General features: G+C 48.5%; 1 protein-coding gene across 1 annotated transcript in view; it reads right to left on the bottom strand.

Moving 5' to 3' along the window:
• Positions 1-4710: 4710 nt before the first annotated feature.
• The window catches only part of Ube2ql1 (ubiquitin conjugating enzyme E2 QL1), a 41282-nt gene continuing 28274 nt past the window's right edge, over positions 4711-17718 (bottom strand). The window contains exon 2 of the mRNA XM_075975720.1: positions 4711-6065. Coding sequence (XP_075831835.1) covers positions 5934-6065 — 132 coding nt within the window. The 3' untranslated portion in view covers positions 4711-5933. The remainder of the gene's footprint in view (positions 6066-17718) is intronic.

Below are 17718 nucleotides of genomic sequence, written 5' to 3'. Positions count from 1 at the left end.
CCCGGATGTTTCCCAGACACCACGAAACACTGGTGGCTGCCCTGATCTCATGTTAGGATAAAGGTATGTGCTCGCATGTGCCCACGTGAACTAGCGAGTGGTCTCATGAGAAGCACCACAAAGTGGCAGAAAACCACACAGCAGGATGGATGACCTTGGCTTTGACTTGACTGATGCTGGCCTGGCCAGGTCACTGATTCCCTGGCCTTGACTCTTTCTCTGTGAAGTGTGCATCAGGGAGAGGCAACGACTGTCCTTACACAGCTGGGGCACAAGTTCTGCTTCCTCACCAAGCTAATTCCTCTGAAATCCCTCATGCTGTTGGAGGGCTCTGATGAAACACAGACATGCAATTTCTACACACAGGGCAGCTCCTCGGGCCATGCTGGACAGTCTGCTTGGGCTGTGTCCTTCCACTGAAATGAGGCCAATGAACAAAGTTCTTGAAGATGGGAACAACAGGGAGTTAGCACCCGCCAGGAGGGCAGTGAGGATCAGAGCCTCGACAGGGATGGGCACAGCCTCGACAGGGATGGGCACAGCCTCGACAGGGATGGGCACAGCCTCGACAGGGATGGGCACAGCCTCGACAGGAATGGGCACAGCCTCGACAGGAATGGGCACAGCCTCGACAGGAATGGCACAGCCTCAACGGGGATGAGCACAGTCTTGACAGGAATGGGCACAGCCTCGACAGGGATGGCACAGCCTCGACAGGAATGGGCACAGCCTCGACAGGAATGGGCACAGCCTCGACAGGGATGGGCACAGCCTCGACAGGAATGGGCACAGCCTCGACAGGGATGGGCACAGCCTCGACAGGGATGGGCACAGCCTCTTCTGTATCTACTAGAGACCCTTCTTTCTTTCACTCGGCCATGGATAAACCCCACTGTGCCATGACAGCCTCCTGCTGAGGAAGGGTCTGACTTATAGAAATGGCTAGAACGTGAGTGATGTAATTTGTGTTGGCTTCCCCTGCTCCTAGGAGTTACCCTCGTGGCTGCCTCTCACACTGGTACTTGTCCTCGGTGTGAGAGAAGAACACTGGGGCATGGAGAGGCACTGTGTCTGGCTGATTTAATGCACAGGACTGGGTGTAAATGCAGGGATGGAACTAAAGGATAGTTTTGTTTTCATTACTGTGCTTCAATCATGTTTAGAGCCTGTCACCGCACTATAACTTGCCAATGCTGTGAGTTGAATCTGTCAAACTCACACGCTAGTCTTTGGTCTCAAAAGGGCTTTCCTTCCAAGCTCTGTGTCAATGTGACATGTATCTAGTTAAGAGATTGCATCTGAAGAAATCCAGGCAGGTGAACAGACACATCAGAATTGTTTGGATATATATATATCTCAACCAAGGGTCTTTTTAACTGGTTTAGATTTGCTTCTCTAAAAACAATGAGGTCCAATTTTGGCAGGTGGCACAATCCTGGGAGCTGAAAAGTTGGGAACTAACCGTTGGATCATAAAATGCTGAATTTTCATGAACGACTCTTACAGGAGTATTGTGTATCACCAGAGCAGTGGGTGTAGCAGCAGAGGGGCTCATGCAGGGCTTTCTAAGATGCTAGCGACTCTTCACCTTCTACAGTCACCCGGTGGACCATGTGAGGTGCCAACGTGACATCTGCAGGTTGTGGCGGGTGCTCAGCATGCTGGGGAAGGGGCTTTGCACTGAGAGGAAGCCCAACTGTGTGCGTTTTTTAGTTCTTGAGGCTTTGCTATGGGGAGATGTTGGGATACAAGTGTCTTCACACACTCACTGTCCAGTCACCTTCTTTTTCCCTGTAGGGGGATGGATCTGTTAGCTTTGTGGAAGTGAGATTCCAGGCAGTGGATAGGCCTGGAGTGAGCTTCCTTCTCACACGGGACTCCACAACAGGCATGGCCTTAAGAGGGGCACAATGAGGCCCACCAGGACGCAACAGTTATGGTCAGTGTGGAGCGGACATGGTACACCTACACTGCCCTACCACGGCACAGACCATGGGGAAGGTGGCTTCTGGTGGGCAGAGTCATAGCAATATTTGGACCTTAAATGATCTCCTAGCATTTTTAAAATTTGAAAATTTACCCATTTCAGTCTTTTTAAAACTTTAATTAAAAACTTCTTCTGCTGTGTGTGGTATTGCATACTCATGCAGAGTCCAGGGACTGATGTTTGGTGTCTGTCCTTGATTGCTGTTCATCTGATTGCTTTGCGACCAGGTCTCTCAGTGAACCTGAGGCTCAATGATTAACCATCTACACTGGCTGGTCAACAAGCTTTGGGGATCTGTTTTGCCCCCACTCCCTCCGAGGCTATAGTTATATGCCTACGCTACTGTGTATGGCTTCTAACGTGGGTTCTTCCAGCTTGCATGGCAGAAACACCTCTCTGAAACATCTCCCTACCTAAAAATGGCATTTTGAAAGCAAACAATTGATTTATTCCATAGATTGATACAAAAATAACACTAGTGGCGGATGGGATTCCCCTCTGTATGCTGCGAATACCATTGGTTAACAAAGAAGCTGCTTTGGGCCTATTGCAGTGCAGAGTGGCGCAAGGCTGTAGATCCAAGCAGACAGAGGAGGAGAGAGTGGGCGGAGTCAGGGGGATACCATGTAGCTGTCACAGAAACAGACTCACTGGAGCCTTGCTGGTAAACCACGAGGCTAGTGCTAAAATATAAAATAATGGAAATGTGTTAATTTAAGATATAAAAGCTAGCTAGAAAGATACCTAAGATATTGGTCAGGCAGTAATTTAATTAATACAGTTTCTGTGTGGTTATTTTGGGCCAGGGAAGCTGGGAAACAAATGAGCAGCCTCTGCCAACATAATGCCATGCAAAATAAACTCAACTCCAGGTGCCAGAAAGAAGTAAAGTAGAGCGTGACACCTTCCCACTTGGTGGCTGGAAGTCACAGGGCCACTGAGGGTGCCACCAAGTCTCCTGAATGCACCTCTGTGCACCTCTGGAATATCCCATCCTAGAACAATGCAGGGAACAGTTTTCATTTAGCCAATAAACTAAAGCAAGTGACCCGGCTTTGCATCTGCATCCTTTTCTCCTGAAAGCATGGGTTGGAAGAGGAGCTTGTCTAGAGATTGTCCCTCTCAGTATCTGAGGAACAGTTTGTGTCCTGAGTCTTCAAGAGCTGCAGCTGAAGGGACGCTGTAACAACCAACAGCCACAGGTGCAAAGACCATGGGCCAAAAGTCAGTATTCAGCGTGGGGATGTCCACACGCTTACTGCCACCTAGTATCTACTGATCATGGCTGCTTTGGAGAAACTTTTATTATTCATGTAGCATGAATAATAAAAACCCAGAGTCAGATATTGGGGTTCAACCTGAAAACCAGAAAAACCAAAGCAGCCAAGCCACTATAGAAGTTTTATATCTACCAATGCTGGGTGATCACAGACCAAGCATCCTAAGCCTCTCTCTCCTCTCATTTGATATTCCCTCTAGTGCTGTGATTAAAGGTGTAGGCCTCTTGGATTTGTTTCTGCATCGATCTTAGCCCAGGGTGATCTTGAATTTACGAAGATCCATTTGCCCCTGTCTCCCAAATCCTGGGATTAAAGGTGTGTGCCACCACTGTCTGACCTCTAGGTCGGGACTTACGTTTGCCCTTCTGATCTTTAATCAAAATTTATTAAAACATAAATGAAATATCGCTATATTAGCAAGCAAATCACTCTTAGTATCTCGTCCTTTTAACCCAGCTGTTGCTTTGTGTATATGGGGAGAGTAAGAAAAGGGGTAAGAAGGCTGGGCGGTAGCTGAGTTGGTAGCGTGCTTGCCTGGTATACATGAAGCTGTGTCCAAGCCCCGGTTCTGAATACACAGGCCAAAGTGATATGTGTCTGTAATTCTAGCACTTGGAAGTTGGAGGCATGAAGATTAGGACTTCAAGGTTTGTCTCACCTATGTAGTGAGGTTGAGGCCCGCTGGGAATACATGAGACCCTGTCTCAAAAGAACTGATAAGAAGCAAAACGACAATACTGGCTCTATCTGGTTGGCCCTCTTGCCTTTGAGATGAGTTTTCCTGGGTCCCCACGCATCTTTGAACAACAAGAAGCCCAAACAGTCCAAGTAATTGCATGGAATCAGCCAAGAAACTGGTACTTCCTTCATAGCTGGGAAACCAAAGTGGCAACATTTGAGGATGGCTAGGCATACAGCCATGCTTTCTGGTACGTTCTAGACTGCTTCCTGGAACTGTCAACCAGGTGTTTACAATACTGGGCTCCTAAGATATGCCTCTGTTTTGTAAAATGTTGCCCCTGACATGTGATTTCATGCAGATGAAAAGCTTCCAGTGGTGCTGGAGAGCCGGCTCCATGGTTAAAGGTACTGACTACCCTTCCAGAGGACCTGGGCTGGATTCTCAGCACCTTCATGGCAGCTCACAACTGTGAGTCCAGTTCCCAGGGACTAGATGCCCTGTAATGATTTCTGAAGGCACCAGGCATGCATGTGTTTCATAGACATTCACAGAGGCAAAACATCTATAATCATGAAAAGAGACAGACAGACAGACAGACAGGCAGAAAGGAAGGAAGGAAAAGAGAGAGAGAGAGAGAGAGAGAGAGAGAGAGAGAGAGAGAGAGAGAGAGAGAGAGAAAGAAAGAAAGAAAGAGGGAAAGAAAGAAAAGAAGAAAGACTTCCAGTAGGTTAGCTCACAATGATTGATCCTGAGGCCGGCTATCAGGTATGCATGGTTTTATTTAAAATGTGTCCAATAGGATTTTCCACTTGGAATGAACATTTTACCTCTTTCTGCATGTTCTCATAAACATTATCTCCTCATTTCATGGAGTTTCTTAGGAATTTCTAGGTAATTTAACAGAAGAGCAAAATGAAAGTGTGGGGAGATTAAATCACAGGAGGTTCACACCGCGGTGAGGGTGCTCCTGCCTCAACCTCGGGGACGCACAAGTGACGAGCGGGTGAAGTAACAGACCGGGTCATGCAAGTCCTCCTCGAGTCACTTGGTGTCCTTTGGCAGTTCTGGTGTCTCCTGTCACTAGCACGGAAGACAAAATGAGTCCGATGACCTCAGCAAATGGGCAATTGTCTTGTGGTGGCTGAGAGATGGATGCAGACGCCCTGTTGTCGAGCATTCCCTAAAGTCAGAAGAGAATGTTCCCTCTGGCTCATCTGCTGTGCTGAGCCCCAGGGGGGTGCGTGCACCTTATGTCCTGAACCTCCCTGGTGGCCGCAGCACCCCCTGCCTCTCATCAAATGGCACTGGTTTATCTGTGAACAGCAGCACAGCACAAGATAAGCATGGGAGCACATTTTAATCGAGAGGGCAGTTGTAGTTTTAAGTCAGCGCTAGAGCCTGGCAATGTTAGATTTGTGTTTTCATGAGCCAAAGGTCATAGCATGAATGAGGTCTAAATATCATCACAGCAGACCACAGGCCACAGAAAGAAAGATATGTCTTCAAGTTATGTCGACCTGCCAGGAAGAGAAACAGATACAGAGTACAGCGAACAGGGGCCAGCAAGGCCTGGTGGTGGTGGTGTGTGGTGCTCCTGACTTGGGAACAGAGCCTTGTACATGGAAATGAAGTGGGCGGGGCTTTGAGATTCCCGCCGGCTGCTCAGAGCTGCTGTCCTGGAAAGAAGCTAAGGGCAATGCAACAGGTGGGTAGGGGGGTGGGGGGTGGGGCTGGGAAACATCACCATCTCGACCTTTGTTCTAAAGTGACTTAGAGACGGTCATTTATTATGGAAACACAATCCCGAACAGTTTGCTCTTTCTCTCCGTAAACACATCAGTTCATAAATAACTTAAGCGTGTCCTCTGCATTCAGGACACAGTTCTGGCTGGAGTAGAAAAGGGTAGAAGACGCGCAGCGGTGGGAGAAGGTGGCAGGATGGAGTGTGGACGGGCGGCTCAAGCGTCTAGGGTGCGTGCAGGCATCAGCCATCAGACACGGGAGGGGTGACCCAGCCGTATTTCTCATGAGTCTTCACCAAACTCTTGAAGGTTGCTTCGGCTTCCTTGCGGCTGAAGGACTTTTTTGACTTGCCAGCTTTCCTGCAGATCCGTCCCTGCGTGAGATGGAAAGAGACACCAGGTTAGAGGCTCAGCCGAGGACCCGACTCCTCATAGGGTTGTTAAAGGGTCATACGGAGGTGGGCGTAGTTCTCATGTCTGAATCCAGAGGATGTGTTGGCCACCAGCAAGGATGATGGGACACTCTCACGGAGCAGATATGGAGGGATGCAGCTTCGATAAAGAGCACACTGGGGAGCCATGTACTGTAAACATTTTGGGGTGCAGGCACTTTTCCCAAACCACAGCCTCAGCTTTATCCAAACTGGTTCAATCTGTGAGCCTGGAAGGCAGCTTCCCTGCATTCCTGAGACACAGCTGAAGGATCCCTTAGGAAAGGAGCCTTCTCGCCCTAATGCTTCAAGTCTAATTTCTTGGTTGTCTTTGATAGGCATGGAAATAAATACATTTATACATAGATGTGTATATTATGTGTTCATATTATGTGTGCAACTAAAGACTGAATTTTAAAATCCAAGCTTGGGAGCTATTACAGCACTCCCGGCAGTTCATACAGCTTGGGAGGCAGGTAGGGGTCAGAGGTCAGAACTATGCATGTGCTAAAGCTGAAGACCGGGTCGTGCAGTGGACCAGAAGATTTGGGTGGCTGAGAAGACTCTGAGAAGTTGGGCGTGTTCAACTGTTTGGTATGTGACAACATGTTCTCATCTACAGAGTTCATTTTTGAAAACCACATAACGGAGTAACAAAAAGAATGCAAAAAAAATTCATGTTTTTTAAAAGTCTTCATTTTTTTTTAAAAAAAGATTTATTTATGATGTATATGGAGTTCTGCCTGTATGTCTGCCTGCAGGCCAGAAGAGGGCACCAGATATCACTATGGATGATTGTGAGCCACCATGTGGTTGCGAGGAATTGAACTCAGGACCTGTTGAAGAACAGTCAGTGCTCTTAACCGCTGAGCCTCCTCTCCAGCCCCCAAATCCCATCATGTTTTCAGTAAGTTTATACTTTGGTGTTGGGCCAAATTCATAGCTGCCCTCAGCCACATGCAGCCCGAAGGCAGGGAGTGGACATGCCTGCTAGACCTTCAGAGGCGAGAAAAGAGGTGTCACAATGGAAGCAGACTATAACTGAGAGCCTGTGGCTCGTCACCAGAAGGTGGGATGGCAGTGGGCCCTTACTGGATAGCTTGCTGTGGCTCTTAGTCACCTAGCCTTGTAAGTGCCTGCTCACCTGAATTGGCCCCTTTGGCGTTGTGGACTTACTTACTCCTAACTAGGGTCATGCTTTCCTGGAATTTAGCTCTCTTTGAGTAACCCTGTACAACCATGTACAACCCTGTACAACCATGTACAACCCTGAACAACCCTGTACAACCACGTACAGCCACGTACATGCCATACACAGATGGGGCCCAGACACCCAGAGACACAGCTGCCTTCAATCAGCCAGCAAGCGCCTGCATCTGGTCGCCCACCGCTTCTTGGTTACTGAGCAGGTTCTCTGCATTCTGGTACGCTTCACACGGATGTCACAGCACAACTGTGTGTATATACTGGACCTTAAACTGGAGTCAGGTCTTCAGGGTCCACTACCACCCACACACTGAGGGGGGGATCTACCCAGGCTATGGGATCGGAGGCTGCAAGCTTGCTGCAACCCTAGCTCTCTCCAATAAGCCAAGTGAGAGATGCTGGACTGACTCCTGAATCCTTGGCTGGTGATGTTGGATCCCAGTAACCTGATTATGGAAGAGCAGCTCGCAGGTGTGAACTCAGAACTCACACTTCCAGTCCACGGGGGCCTTCTTATCCACAAGGCAGAAACCCAGGGAGGGTTGCTCTGCACCAGTGGCCCTCTGCCTTACTGCTACCTCCCTGCTCTCCGGGACACTTAACACTCTTTATAGAGGCTCCTAGTCAGAACAAGCGAGCTTTCAAAGGGAGAAAGAGGACCTGAGGGGAGGGGAGGCAGCAGCTCCTGATGGCTGTAATGATGTCCCCAAGTCTCGCCAGGGCATGAGCCCCATCTTTAATTATTTACTTCCATACCTTATGAAGGGTGGGGTTATACCTTATAACAAGGGACCACCAAGATTTAGAACTTGCACAGCCATTGCTGAGGTCAAAGCCCAAAGTTTTGGCATCAGATGTAGAGGAAGGTGTCTGTGTAGGGATGTTGGTTTACACATCCACGAGAGCAGACAGTTTTAGATAATGTGAGTGTTTTATTCCTTTGTACCGTACTGATGACTGCTAGTGTGGCTGAGAATTCGGAATTAAGGGAGCCAGACAAACAGGCTCGCAATGACTCTGGATTATTCAGTGGCTTTGTCAGGAACATAAGCTTCGCCTATTCTTTGTTCAAATCCCTACTGTTATGAGATTCAACCAACAAACCCTTACTGGGACAAGTGGCCCTTTGTTGCTTTTTTTTCCTTCCCGGGAGGATCATGAACATAGAGTCCAGTGCGAAGTCAATTTGATGGCAGGAGAGAGGCCGCCAGGAGCCAGCAGCTCAGTGCCTTCTCCCTCCCCACTGAGCTAGCCAGCGAGAGGCCCTCAGCCCTGCAATGAGCACATACCGCCTGCCGCTTCAGATGGGCCGCTTCCTCACACAGGTCAACGTTAGCTTTTGCAGGAAGTGTTTCTTTCCCAAGTCCTGCCAGGGGGCCGAGTTGTTCTCACTGATGTGTCTGCCCTGCAGTGCCATGAGACAGGGAGAGGACGCCCCTCTCCCACACGTCCTGTGGCCACTGCCGAGCCCATAAGGGAGTTTCTAGATTGCATTGGCTGAGGGGCGAGACTCACAGTGAATGTGGCTGGCAACATTCCATGAGCTGGGGTTCCTGACTAAGAGGAGAAGGCCAGCCGGGCACCCAGCATTTATCTTTCCCTGCTTCTTCATGGAGCTCTGGATGTGGTACTGCCCGACGCTCCTATTGGCCTGATTCCCTGTGGTGATAGGCTGGACCCCAGATCTGTGAGCTCAGATAACCTGCCTTCCCTTACATTACCTTTGTCAGGACTTCAGTAGCAGCAACAAGAAAGTTAACTAAGCACTTGTTCCAGATTCACGGAGACAAGAAGTGAACTGGAAGCACTGAGGATTGTGAAGGAGATACAATTAAGGTCCAGCTGCCTTATTCTCAGAGCATCCATCTTCCCTGTCTGTTTCCATACAGTAACCAGAGTCTAGTCTCAGATACTCCTCTGAATAATTCTCATTTCTCCTCGACTATCCTTACTTATATTTCACGAGAGAAGACTTGGAGGTGACAGTTCCTCCTCGATGGGAGAGTAGGGTCATTCTCCAGAGTTTACGACAACTTTCTTGGTGCCCTTTCCATCTCTGGAGCTGCAGGTTGTTAAGGGGGGCACCAGGGAAACATAGTGCTTAAGGGTTCAGCCCAACAGAGATGAAAAAGAGGATTAATAAGAACACAGGAGGGCTGGAGAGATGGCTCAGAGGTTAAGAGCAGTGACTGCTCTTCTAAAAGTCCTGAGTTCAATTCCCAGCAACCACATGGTGGCTCACTGCCATCTATAATGAGATCTGGTGCCCTCTTCTGGCTTGCAAGCATACATGGAAGGAATGTTGTATACATAATAAATAAATAAATCTTTTAAAAAAAAGAAATAAGAACACAGGAGCTGGGCCTGCACCTGTGACACAAAACCATCAGGGGGGCCTTCAGTTTGATCTTGCTTGCCAGCGGCTTTAAAAAATATAAGTGTGTGTGTGTGTGTCTGTGTGTGTGTGAGTATGTGTGTCTGTGTGTGTGTGTGAATGTGTGTGTATGTGAGTATGTGTGTCTGTGTGTGTGTGAATGTGTGTGTATGTGAGTATGTGTGTCTGTGTGTGTGTGTGAATGTATGTGTATGTGAGTATGTGTGAGTGTGTGTGAGTGTGTGTGTGTCTGTGTGTGTGTGTGTGAGAGAGAGTCACATGATTAACCATGAAGACATCCCCATGTCTTAGTAGCTAACAGGCTAACAGGCAAATCTGAAGACTGGTCCTCTCTGACTCTGCAGTTCCCACTGTATCCACCTACACGCTGACCTTCCGTTGTCAGAGGCACCCTCAGCTGCCTTGTGACTTCATTCATTCCATGTGTTGGGCACTGGCTCAGGAAACACCAGTGATGCCGCCTTTGGGAGCTGTGGGACCGTCATGTGGACACGATGAGGGTGCAAGTGTGTTGTGGCTTTGTTGGCAGTAGTGACACTCGGCTGGGGTATGTCTGCTTGTAGGTTACCCTGTACAGAGTATGTATATGTGTTGTGTCTGGCCTCATTCAGTTAGGTGCTCCGTACGACGCTGTACTTATCCAGGCAATGTCAAATGTCTTGGAAGAACAGTCACTACCAACTGATACCCGGCTTGGGGTCAAGCAAAGGGGCTGGGCCTATCCTTGCCATTCAGCAGATACACATGGCCTGCCCCTGGAGTGGGAGCAGTGCTGGTTGCTGGGGTGAATAAGATCCTAAACGTCTCCCAGCCCAGCTTTGTCAAAGGAGAGGGAAGGAAAGGTGTGGGGCTGGGAAGACAGCTCAGTGGTTAAGGCTAGGCTCGCAACCGAAAACACCAGAGGAAGGGTGTGATGGGTGGCGCCTGTGTCCTCAGAGTGTTTTCTTGGTGGTGCTGGGATCAGCTTTGAAGTGTAGCCCCAAGTAAAAGCTTAAAATAGACTGTTGCACTCTGGGAGCCACGGCCAGATGCTCTGTGGGCTCACACAGGGAATTTTTAGGCTGTGTGGTGCACGCATGCATACGTGTGTGTACGCTTACGCATGCGTACGTGTACCGTGTGGGGGAGGGGCAGAATTCAACTGATTTGCTTTTAAATCCTCATTCCGGCACTCCCTGTGTGTGTGGCTGTGGGCAAGCTGCTGGCTCTCGGTTTCACTGCCGGTAAAAGAAGCACTGCCGGGCTTCCGAAAGGATTGGACTTGCAAAGCAGTGACCGGGTTGCTACTGTCGTAATCATATCGTCCATGTCCTTTAAGGTGATGCCAGTTCGCCTTCTTTTAAAAAAGTCACGGAAATACTGCCTTTGAAAGTGGATATTATGACTTAGGTTGTTTGTTTTAAAGCTGCCTCCAGGCGAGCAGGACGCATCTCGTTATCTAAATCCTCAGACTTCTCGTGTCCACTGTAGCTGTGGGACATTAACACCCCAGTTCTGCATCGCTCACTTCTGTGGGTTTTTATTTATAAATAACTGTTTGGTATTTGTGCGCCGTTTGCCTGTGAGTTTCGAGGGTCTACTAATGTTTCCAGGGTCCTCCCGTAGACTTTCCGGGCCCCTGAACATTCTTCTGAGCCCTAATTCCAGAGACAAGCCCTATTTTCAAAACTTTTGGAAGTGTAATTGCTGATTTAAGGCATCCAGAAACCTTGTCCTGCAGCACAGGTTCCAAGCCCAGGTAGCCCTTCCCCAGCCTTGCTTTCTGTCACACGACTCCCTGGGGAGAAACCCAAACCCCAGAGGCTCCTGGCTTGAAGGAAACAGACATCCGGCGCCTGGAAACTTGAAAGGATGCCCCCACCCCTGACTGGTACACTTTCTGTTAAGGTTGTAAATTCAAACAAGGCCTAAGCAAAATCCATTTGTACATTTCCGAGAAGACAGGTAAGACACAACCAGGACAAGATGGCTTCAAAGAAACCAGCTGCCCCGTCACAGCCAAGGACATTTAAGCCTTAGGAAAGAAAGGTCTCTTTCTGGAGAACGGCATCAGATGGAAGGGCCTGGAGCACACGCAGTCATTAGCATGACCTAAGTATGTGTGCATGCGTGTGTGAGTGCATGTAATTCATATACGTGAGTATGTACCTGTAAATGCACACGTGTCAATGTGCACAGACACATAGCTTGCCATCATGTGAGCCTGGGCAAGTGTGACCCCCATAGTGGTGGCATTCAAACTGTGGGAACAAATAAGTTCCTTGAAGGAATGTGACTACCGACTGCCGCGCACCGTGCCCCCGTGTCTGCGTTCTGTGTGGTGGCACCCAGTTCGCGAGCTTCGGGCAAGGGGGCTGGAGGTTAAAATACACAGACACACACAGAGAGACAGAGACACGGATCATCCTTGATGTTCAGGGGCAGATTATATAGAGATAACCACACCCCAGCCAAACCCACCAGAAACCACTCTCCTGCCATCAGGAACTCCTGAAGGTCTCGTGCTCAGAGCAGCTGTAGGCACCCACATCAGGGGAAAACAAGTTGTTTACAAGAAATTCAGGATCTGGGGTCTCACTGCTCCCAACATCTTCCCCCTAAATTTTTTATAAAACAGAAGACCCTCCTGACCACACAGCCTTTTGGTCACTTTGATTGAACCTGTACTCAGTAGTGACCGCATCTCCTCAGGAGAATAGTCGCTTTTAGGGAACACAAGAGAGCAACTTAAGCCTGTAAGACAGGTAGATTCAAGTATCCCAGAGACTGTTGGTTCCTCATACTATTTCCCACACACCCTCTTCCCCTCAAGTGAACAAAGGTGTGTGACCATTTCAGACTCGGGACTTTTAGGAGTGGCTCTGCCATGACCCCAGGAGCAGACAGAAACCACTGCTCCCTCAGCAGTCCCCTAAATAACATACGCCAGCTGCCATACCCCCGTGGCACATTCATTCTTGTCAGCTGAGTGCATGGAAGACACCTTCTTGCTCGTGCACCTCTTTGGCTTACCTAGCAGCCCAGCTGATCCTGCTTCTGCTAAGGAACCCTCTGGCTAAAACAGTTACAATCTGGTGTGCTAACTGTAACATTTCAAGGGTTATTCAAGTAACCATTGAGTTGTTTCACCACATAAGAGGCATTAGCAATATTAAGAGATGTCATACAAATGAAATAATGAACAAGACATTTGTTTTAAGTCCACCTGCTCCTACAATAGGGCAGTCTGTTGATTAAAATTTGCTCTGCCGCAGACTCTTCGTTGTGCAGAGCCTGGAACTGCCACTGCCTTCTCCTTGTCCCGCTGCTGCATTCTCGGGCAGCCCAGTGGGGTCTGTGCTCCAGCTTGTCTCAGCTCCAGCACTTGTTGCTGATACTCCTGGCACTGCTGTGGCATCTGCCAGGCTAGGCACAGACTGGGCTGAGGCAATGTGCCTTCCACCACAGCCACCTAGCAAAGCTCTGCTCCAGCTGCCTTCTAGCCCCAGCTGCATTTGTTCTGGGTCCAAACTGGTGCATGAAGTGGAGGGGAACTCAGGGAAGCAGGCTTGCTGCTCTGCAACCACTGAAGGGGCCCCACTTAAATTATCTTTTAGGGAATTTGGGCGTTGTCAGTCTGTCTGGCTACTTCCTGCTGAGCGGGTACGCTGCATTCTTAGGGGTATTTACTGCAATTTACTGCCATTTTTAAGTCGCACTTGGACGCGGGTCCAGGCAACGGGGAGAGGCGGAGGCTCCACCTCCCCATGGAGCTGGAAGGTGGAGGTGAGGTGGGGCAGAGTGGCTGGTGTCTCTGTCTCTCTGTGTGTATGCCAGTCAGGCCAAAATCAGTAGACTTCGATGCTTTCATAGTCAGAAATTTCAAAGAAACAGATACTGTAAATTTTGAAGACATAGCTTCCTCAGAAAACTTGTTACATCTCACTGCAAATAGGCCCAAGAATGCTGACTGAATATTTGTCAGTTTATTCATACTGTATCTTGGGACACAGAACTCATTTTTGTCAGTATGGTGTTCAATCTGCTGTTGAAATAAAAGGACTAAGAGCTGAGACCTCAGGAAATTTCCCATCCAGGGGAAAGAGACTTGTTAAAGCAATAGCACTCTATTATGGAAGCAAAGAGTGACTGCAGCCCTCTTCAGAGATGGGGAGGAGTGGCATGAAAATTTTTGCTGCTCCTCCGAGACGGGGATGGTTTGAACTTACCTTTGAAAGGTCAGAGCAGCAATGCTACTGAACTATAGGAGAGAAAAAAGACTCACAGCTCACTCATCACAGACACCTCCTCTTGTCTTTTGATTAGATTGGATTTTAGAGAAATGTGATTTGACAAATTGTGTGTTTATTGTTAATTTTCATACTAGAATTATGGTATTGAGCTGTCAATGCTCGCAACTGCTTTAGTTAACTATGATGATGTCATTGATTAGAAAAAGATTATAACTTGTCTGAGAAAAATTTGACATGGTAAGTCCTTAGATTTGATATGTTTAATAAGACAAATTTGAGTTTTGATGTAGCTAAAAACTGTTAAAGGCATCTTAGACCAATTTAAAAAGTCCATCCCCTCTTGATCATCTTCTGCTCTTTCCTAGGAGATATTGTACCCATAGGAGTATATGTATCACAAAGCATTATCTGCTTGCATATCTAGTTGTTGGTGAACTCTCTTGACAGGAAGTTGGCTCAGAGGTGCAGCACTTGCCTACAGCCTGCTCAAAAATCTGGGGTCTCACTGCTCCCAACAACCAACCAGAGAGACTTCCACAGTGACCTCAAGGCCAGCGTTTTGCTGTACAGAGTGAGCCCCATGTTGTGGGATAACACTCTTGTACACTGTAAAGATCTGCCACTCATATTGGTTTAATAATAATAATACTGATTGTCCAGTAGCCAGGCAGGAAGTATAGGTGGAGCAACCAGAGTAGGAGAATTCTGGGAAGAGGAAAGGCAGAGATGCAGTCACCAGCCAGATACAGAGGAAGCAAGAAGAGAATGCCTTACTGAGAAAAGGTACCAAATCACATGGTTAAACATAGACAAGAATTATGGGTTAGTTTAAGTTGTAAGAGCTAGTTAATAATAAGGCTGAGCAACAGGCCAAACAGTTTATAATTAATACAAACCTCTGTGTGCTTATTTGGGACTGAATGGCTGTGGGACTGGGAGGGACAAAAACTTCCATCAATAGCCCTAGGCCGTATGGATCAGCCAGAATGCCAGTCAGTTCCGTGCCCAGGCAGAGGCTAAGTCGCTCTTTCCACCTGCAACACTGCGGGCCAGGAGGACAAAGACCGAGGGACCTAAGACCATGGGAACATGCCCTTGGTGCAGATGCTCTGCTTTGGAATGCCAAGCGGGGGTTGTCTGAAGTGAAAATCCCAGGTTGCTAACTTGCCTCATGCCTTTGTAGGGGTGGTCACAGACATACAGTCACTGGATAACAGCTGCTGTCTGGCTGTTTTCACACGGGCTGTCTCAGCAACTTCATCTAACCCTCGGGACTTGTATGGAGCCAGATATGCTATTTCTTGACTCACTAAAGGTTACAGAGGAGCCAGGGCTGCTGAGACTGGAGGCCCCGTGCCCCAGGAGACCGTGGCAAGACCTAGGGAAGAACATGCTGGTCGGGCCCTCTGAAGAGGACCAGGATACACCAGGAAGAAGGGCTTCTTGGGAAGGCTGGAGGGAGATTTACTGAGTGTGATGGGCCACCTTCAGGGACCCAGAGTGTTCCAGTGAGCCCTGATCCTCATCAGCCCATCTGCCCAGCTCCAGTCTCCAGCACCTGGACTTTAGGTTCCTGTGTTCTCAGATGGGATTTCATCAAACGGTCTCTGCCAAGTGTGGCTCAGGATCCCTTTCATGGTTCAGACACCCCGTAACAGATTCACTTAAACCCCTCTCTGGCATGATGCTCCAGACGGTTTGAAATCTGAAGCGGTTCATGTTCCGAGCATTTTGGGATCTCAATGCAAAGTCACATCACTCAACAGGAAATGTTTCCTTATTAGAACCTCATGGAGAAATCTAATGTGCTGACACATTGTCTAACCCAGTCCCAAATACTCTCCCGGTTCTTCAGCAGGGTATGGATTCAGGTATACGCTCAGCTTTGTGAAGCTTCTTGGAAGGGCAAACACACCATTGGTTTTGTGTACATTTTGATGGTGTTCACTGGGAATCTTTCAAAGCGAAAGTCTTTTATTTAACAATGCCATAAAATTTCCCCAGCCACTGGCAATGCCAAAGGCATACTTCATGAATTCTCATAAACACAGAACATCCAGAACATCATTTTCCTCTCCAGCCTGAAGAAAGTTCTAGCGATTGTTGAATCTGCGTTGGAACAGATGGTATTTTGTTGGAAGAATCAAGCATAGAAAAAGCAACATTTCTGCTAAAAAAAAAAAAAGTGCGTGCTATCAGATGATCATTTTAAAGGTGCCACTGTGAGCCTCACTAGCAAGCTTCTGCTTGAGCAGTCAGGTCCTCAGGGTGGGGTGGGGTCCAGCAGTGTTTGTCTCAGTACGGTGGAGAGGCAGCAAGATTTGGCGAAGGTAGACACAGGCCACCATGTGCCAGACACCTTCTCCAAGAAGGAACAGTCCTCACATGAGCTATGCCAGGGCACCCTAGCAATTGGGCTCAGGGACCTTCTGTACATGTTAAGTAACCGAGACATAGAAAGATCAGTGAGGTGTTTAAACTCAGAACACCCCGGCCAGATCCTCACAATGGACCTTTGACTGTGCAGCTAGGGTGACCAAGAGAACAGAGGACAATCAAGCCACTGACAGCCCGCTCTCCATATACTTCCTTTCTTGGCCTCTCTGTGACTTCCTCCCCAGAGAGCTCTCTCTCGTCATTGGTCACTTCCTTTTTGTTCTGGAGCTTGAACCTCATCATGACCACTATGCATTTTGCCAGTTTGCCCGGGCATCAGCCCTGTCTTTATTGCCACTGCTTACCCATCTTCCCAGAGATCTGGTCAATTCATGGTACCTGCTCTAGCTTCCTTCCTGCCGCTATGACGGAATACTGTTCAAAAGCAGCTTAGGGGAGGAAATGGCCTATCTGGCTCCAGGTCACACTCCATCACTGAGGGGACTGAGGGCAGGAACACAGGCAAGAATCTGAAGCAGAAATCACGAGGGGCTGGCTCTCAGGCTCACGCTTAGCCAGCTCTTTCATACAGGCCAGCACTGCTCACGCAGCAAGGATGGTGCCACAGTGGGCAGGACTCTGCTGTGTCACCTCACAAGCTGTGTCTCCACAGACACGCCCACTGACAAGCCTGGCAGAGGAATTTTCAGGTGACTCGCAGCTGGCTGCACCAAGTTGACAGTTAACACTGGGCTAGGGCAGTCTTACTCCAAGATAAGGAGTGACTGGCAGAGTTTTGGATCTTTATTTTTGTGCTATGCAAGGAATTGAACATAGGGCCTCATGCATGCTGGGCAAGCACTCTACTACTGAGCTGTGTCCCTATCGATGGGTTGATTGATTGGGCTCCGTGTATCTTAATCTAGCCCCAAACTCAAAACGAAGTAAGGAATGGCCCAGAGTGGCCTTCCTGCCTCCACCTCCCAAGTTCTGGGACTACAGGCATACACCACCAACCCTGGTTTATGGATTCTGGAGATTAGACCCAGGACCTTGTGTACGACAGGCAAGCACTCCACCAACTGGGCAACATTCCCAGCCCTCCCTCTCTTCATTCTTTAGAGACTGCTTTACATGAGCCGAGCTGGGATGCACAGTCACTGCTGTGCTTCCTCTTTTATAGTTCTAGAGTCTGCATGGGAAGTTATGGGAATATCTATGCCCAACTCATTTTCATGGGCAGACCTACAGTTTACGCTACATTTGTATTTCTGCATTTGCTGAAACATCTTACGTCAGGTCTTAGCTCCAGGAGTGTACATCCATGATGTCACCGCCCTCAGCAATGCTTCTGGCCCCCTCGTCAAAGATGACTTGGTGTGATTGC

This window comes from Microtus pennsylvanicus, chromosome 6, assembly GCF_037038515.1.
Source record: "Microtus pennsylvanicus isolate mMicPen1 chromosome 6, mMicPen1.hap1, whole genome shotgun sequence".
In the NCBI taxonomy this organism is placed as follows: Eukaryota; Metazoa; Chordata; class Mammalia; order Rodentia; family Cricetidae; genus Microtus; species Microtus pennsylvanicus.
This window is presented reverse-complemented; position numbering and strand designations above follow the sequence as displayed.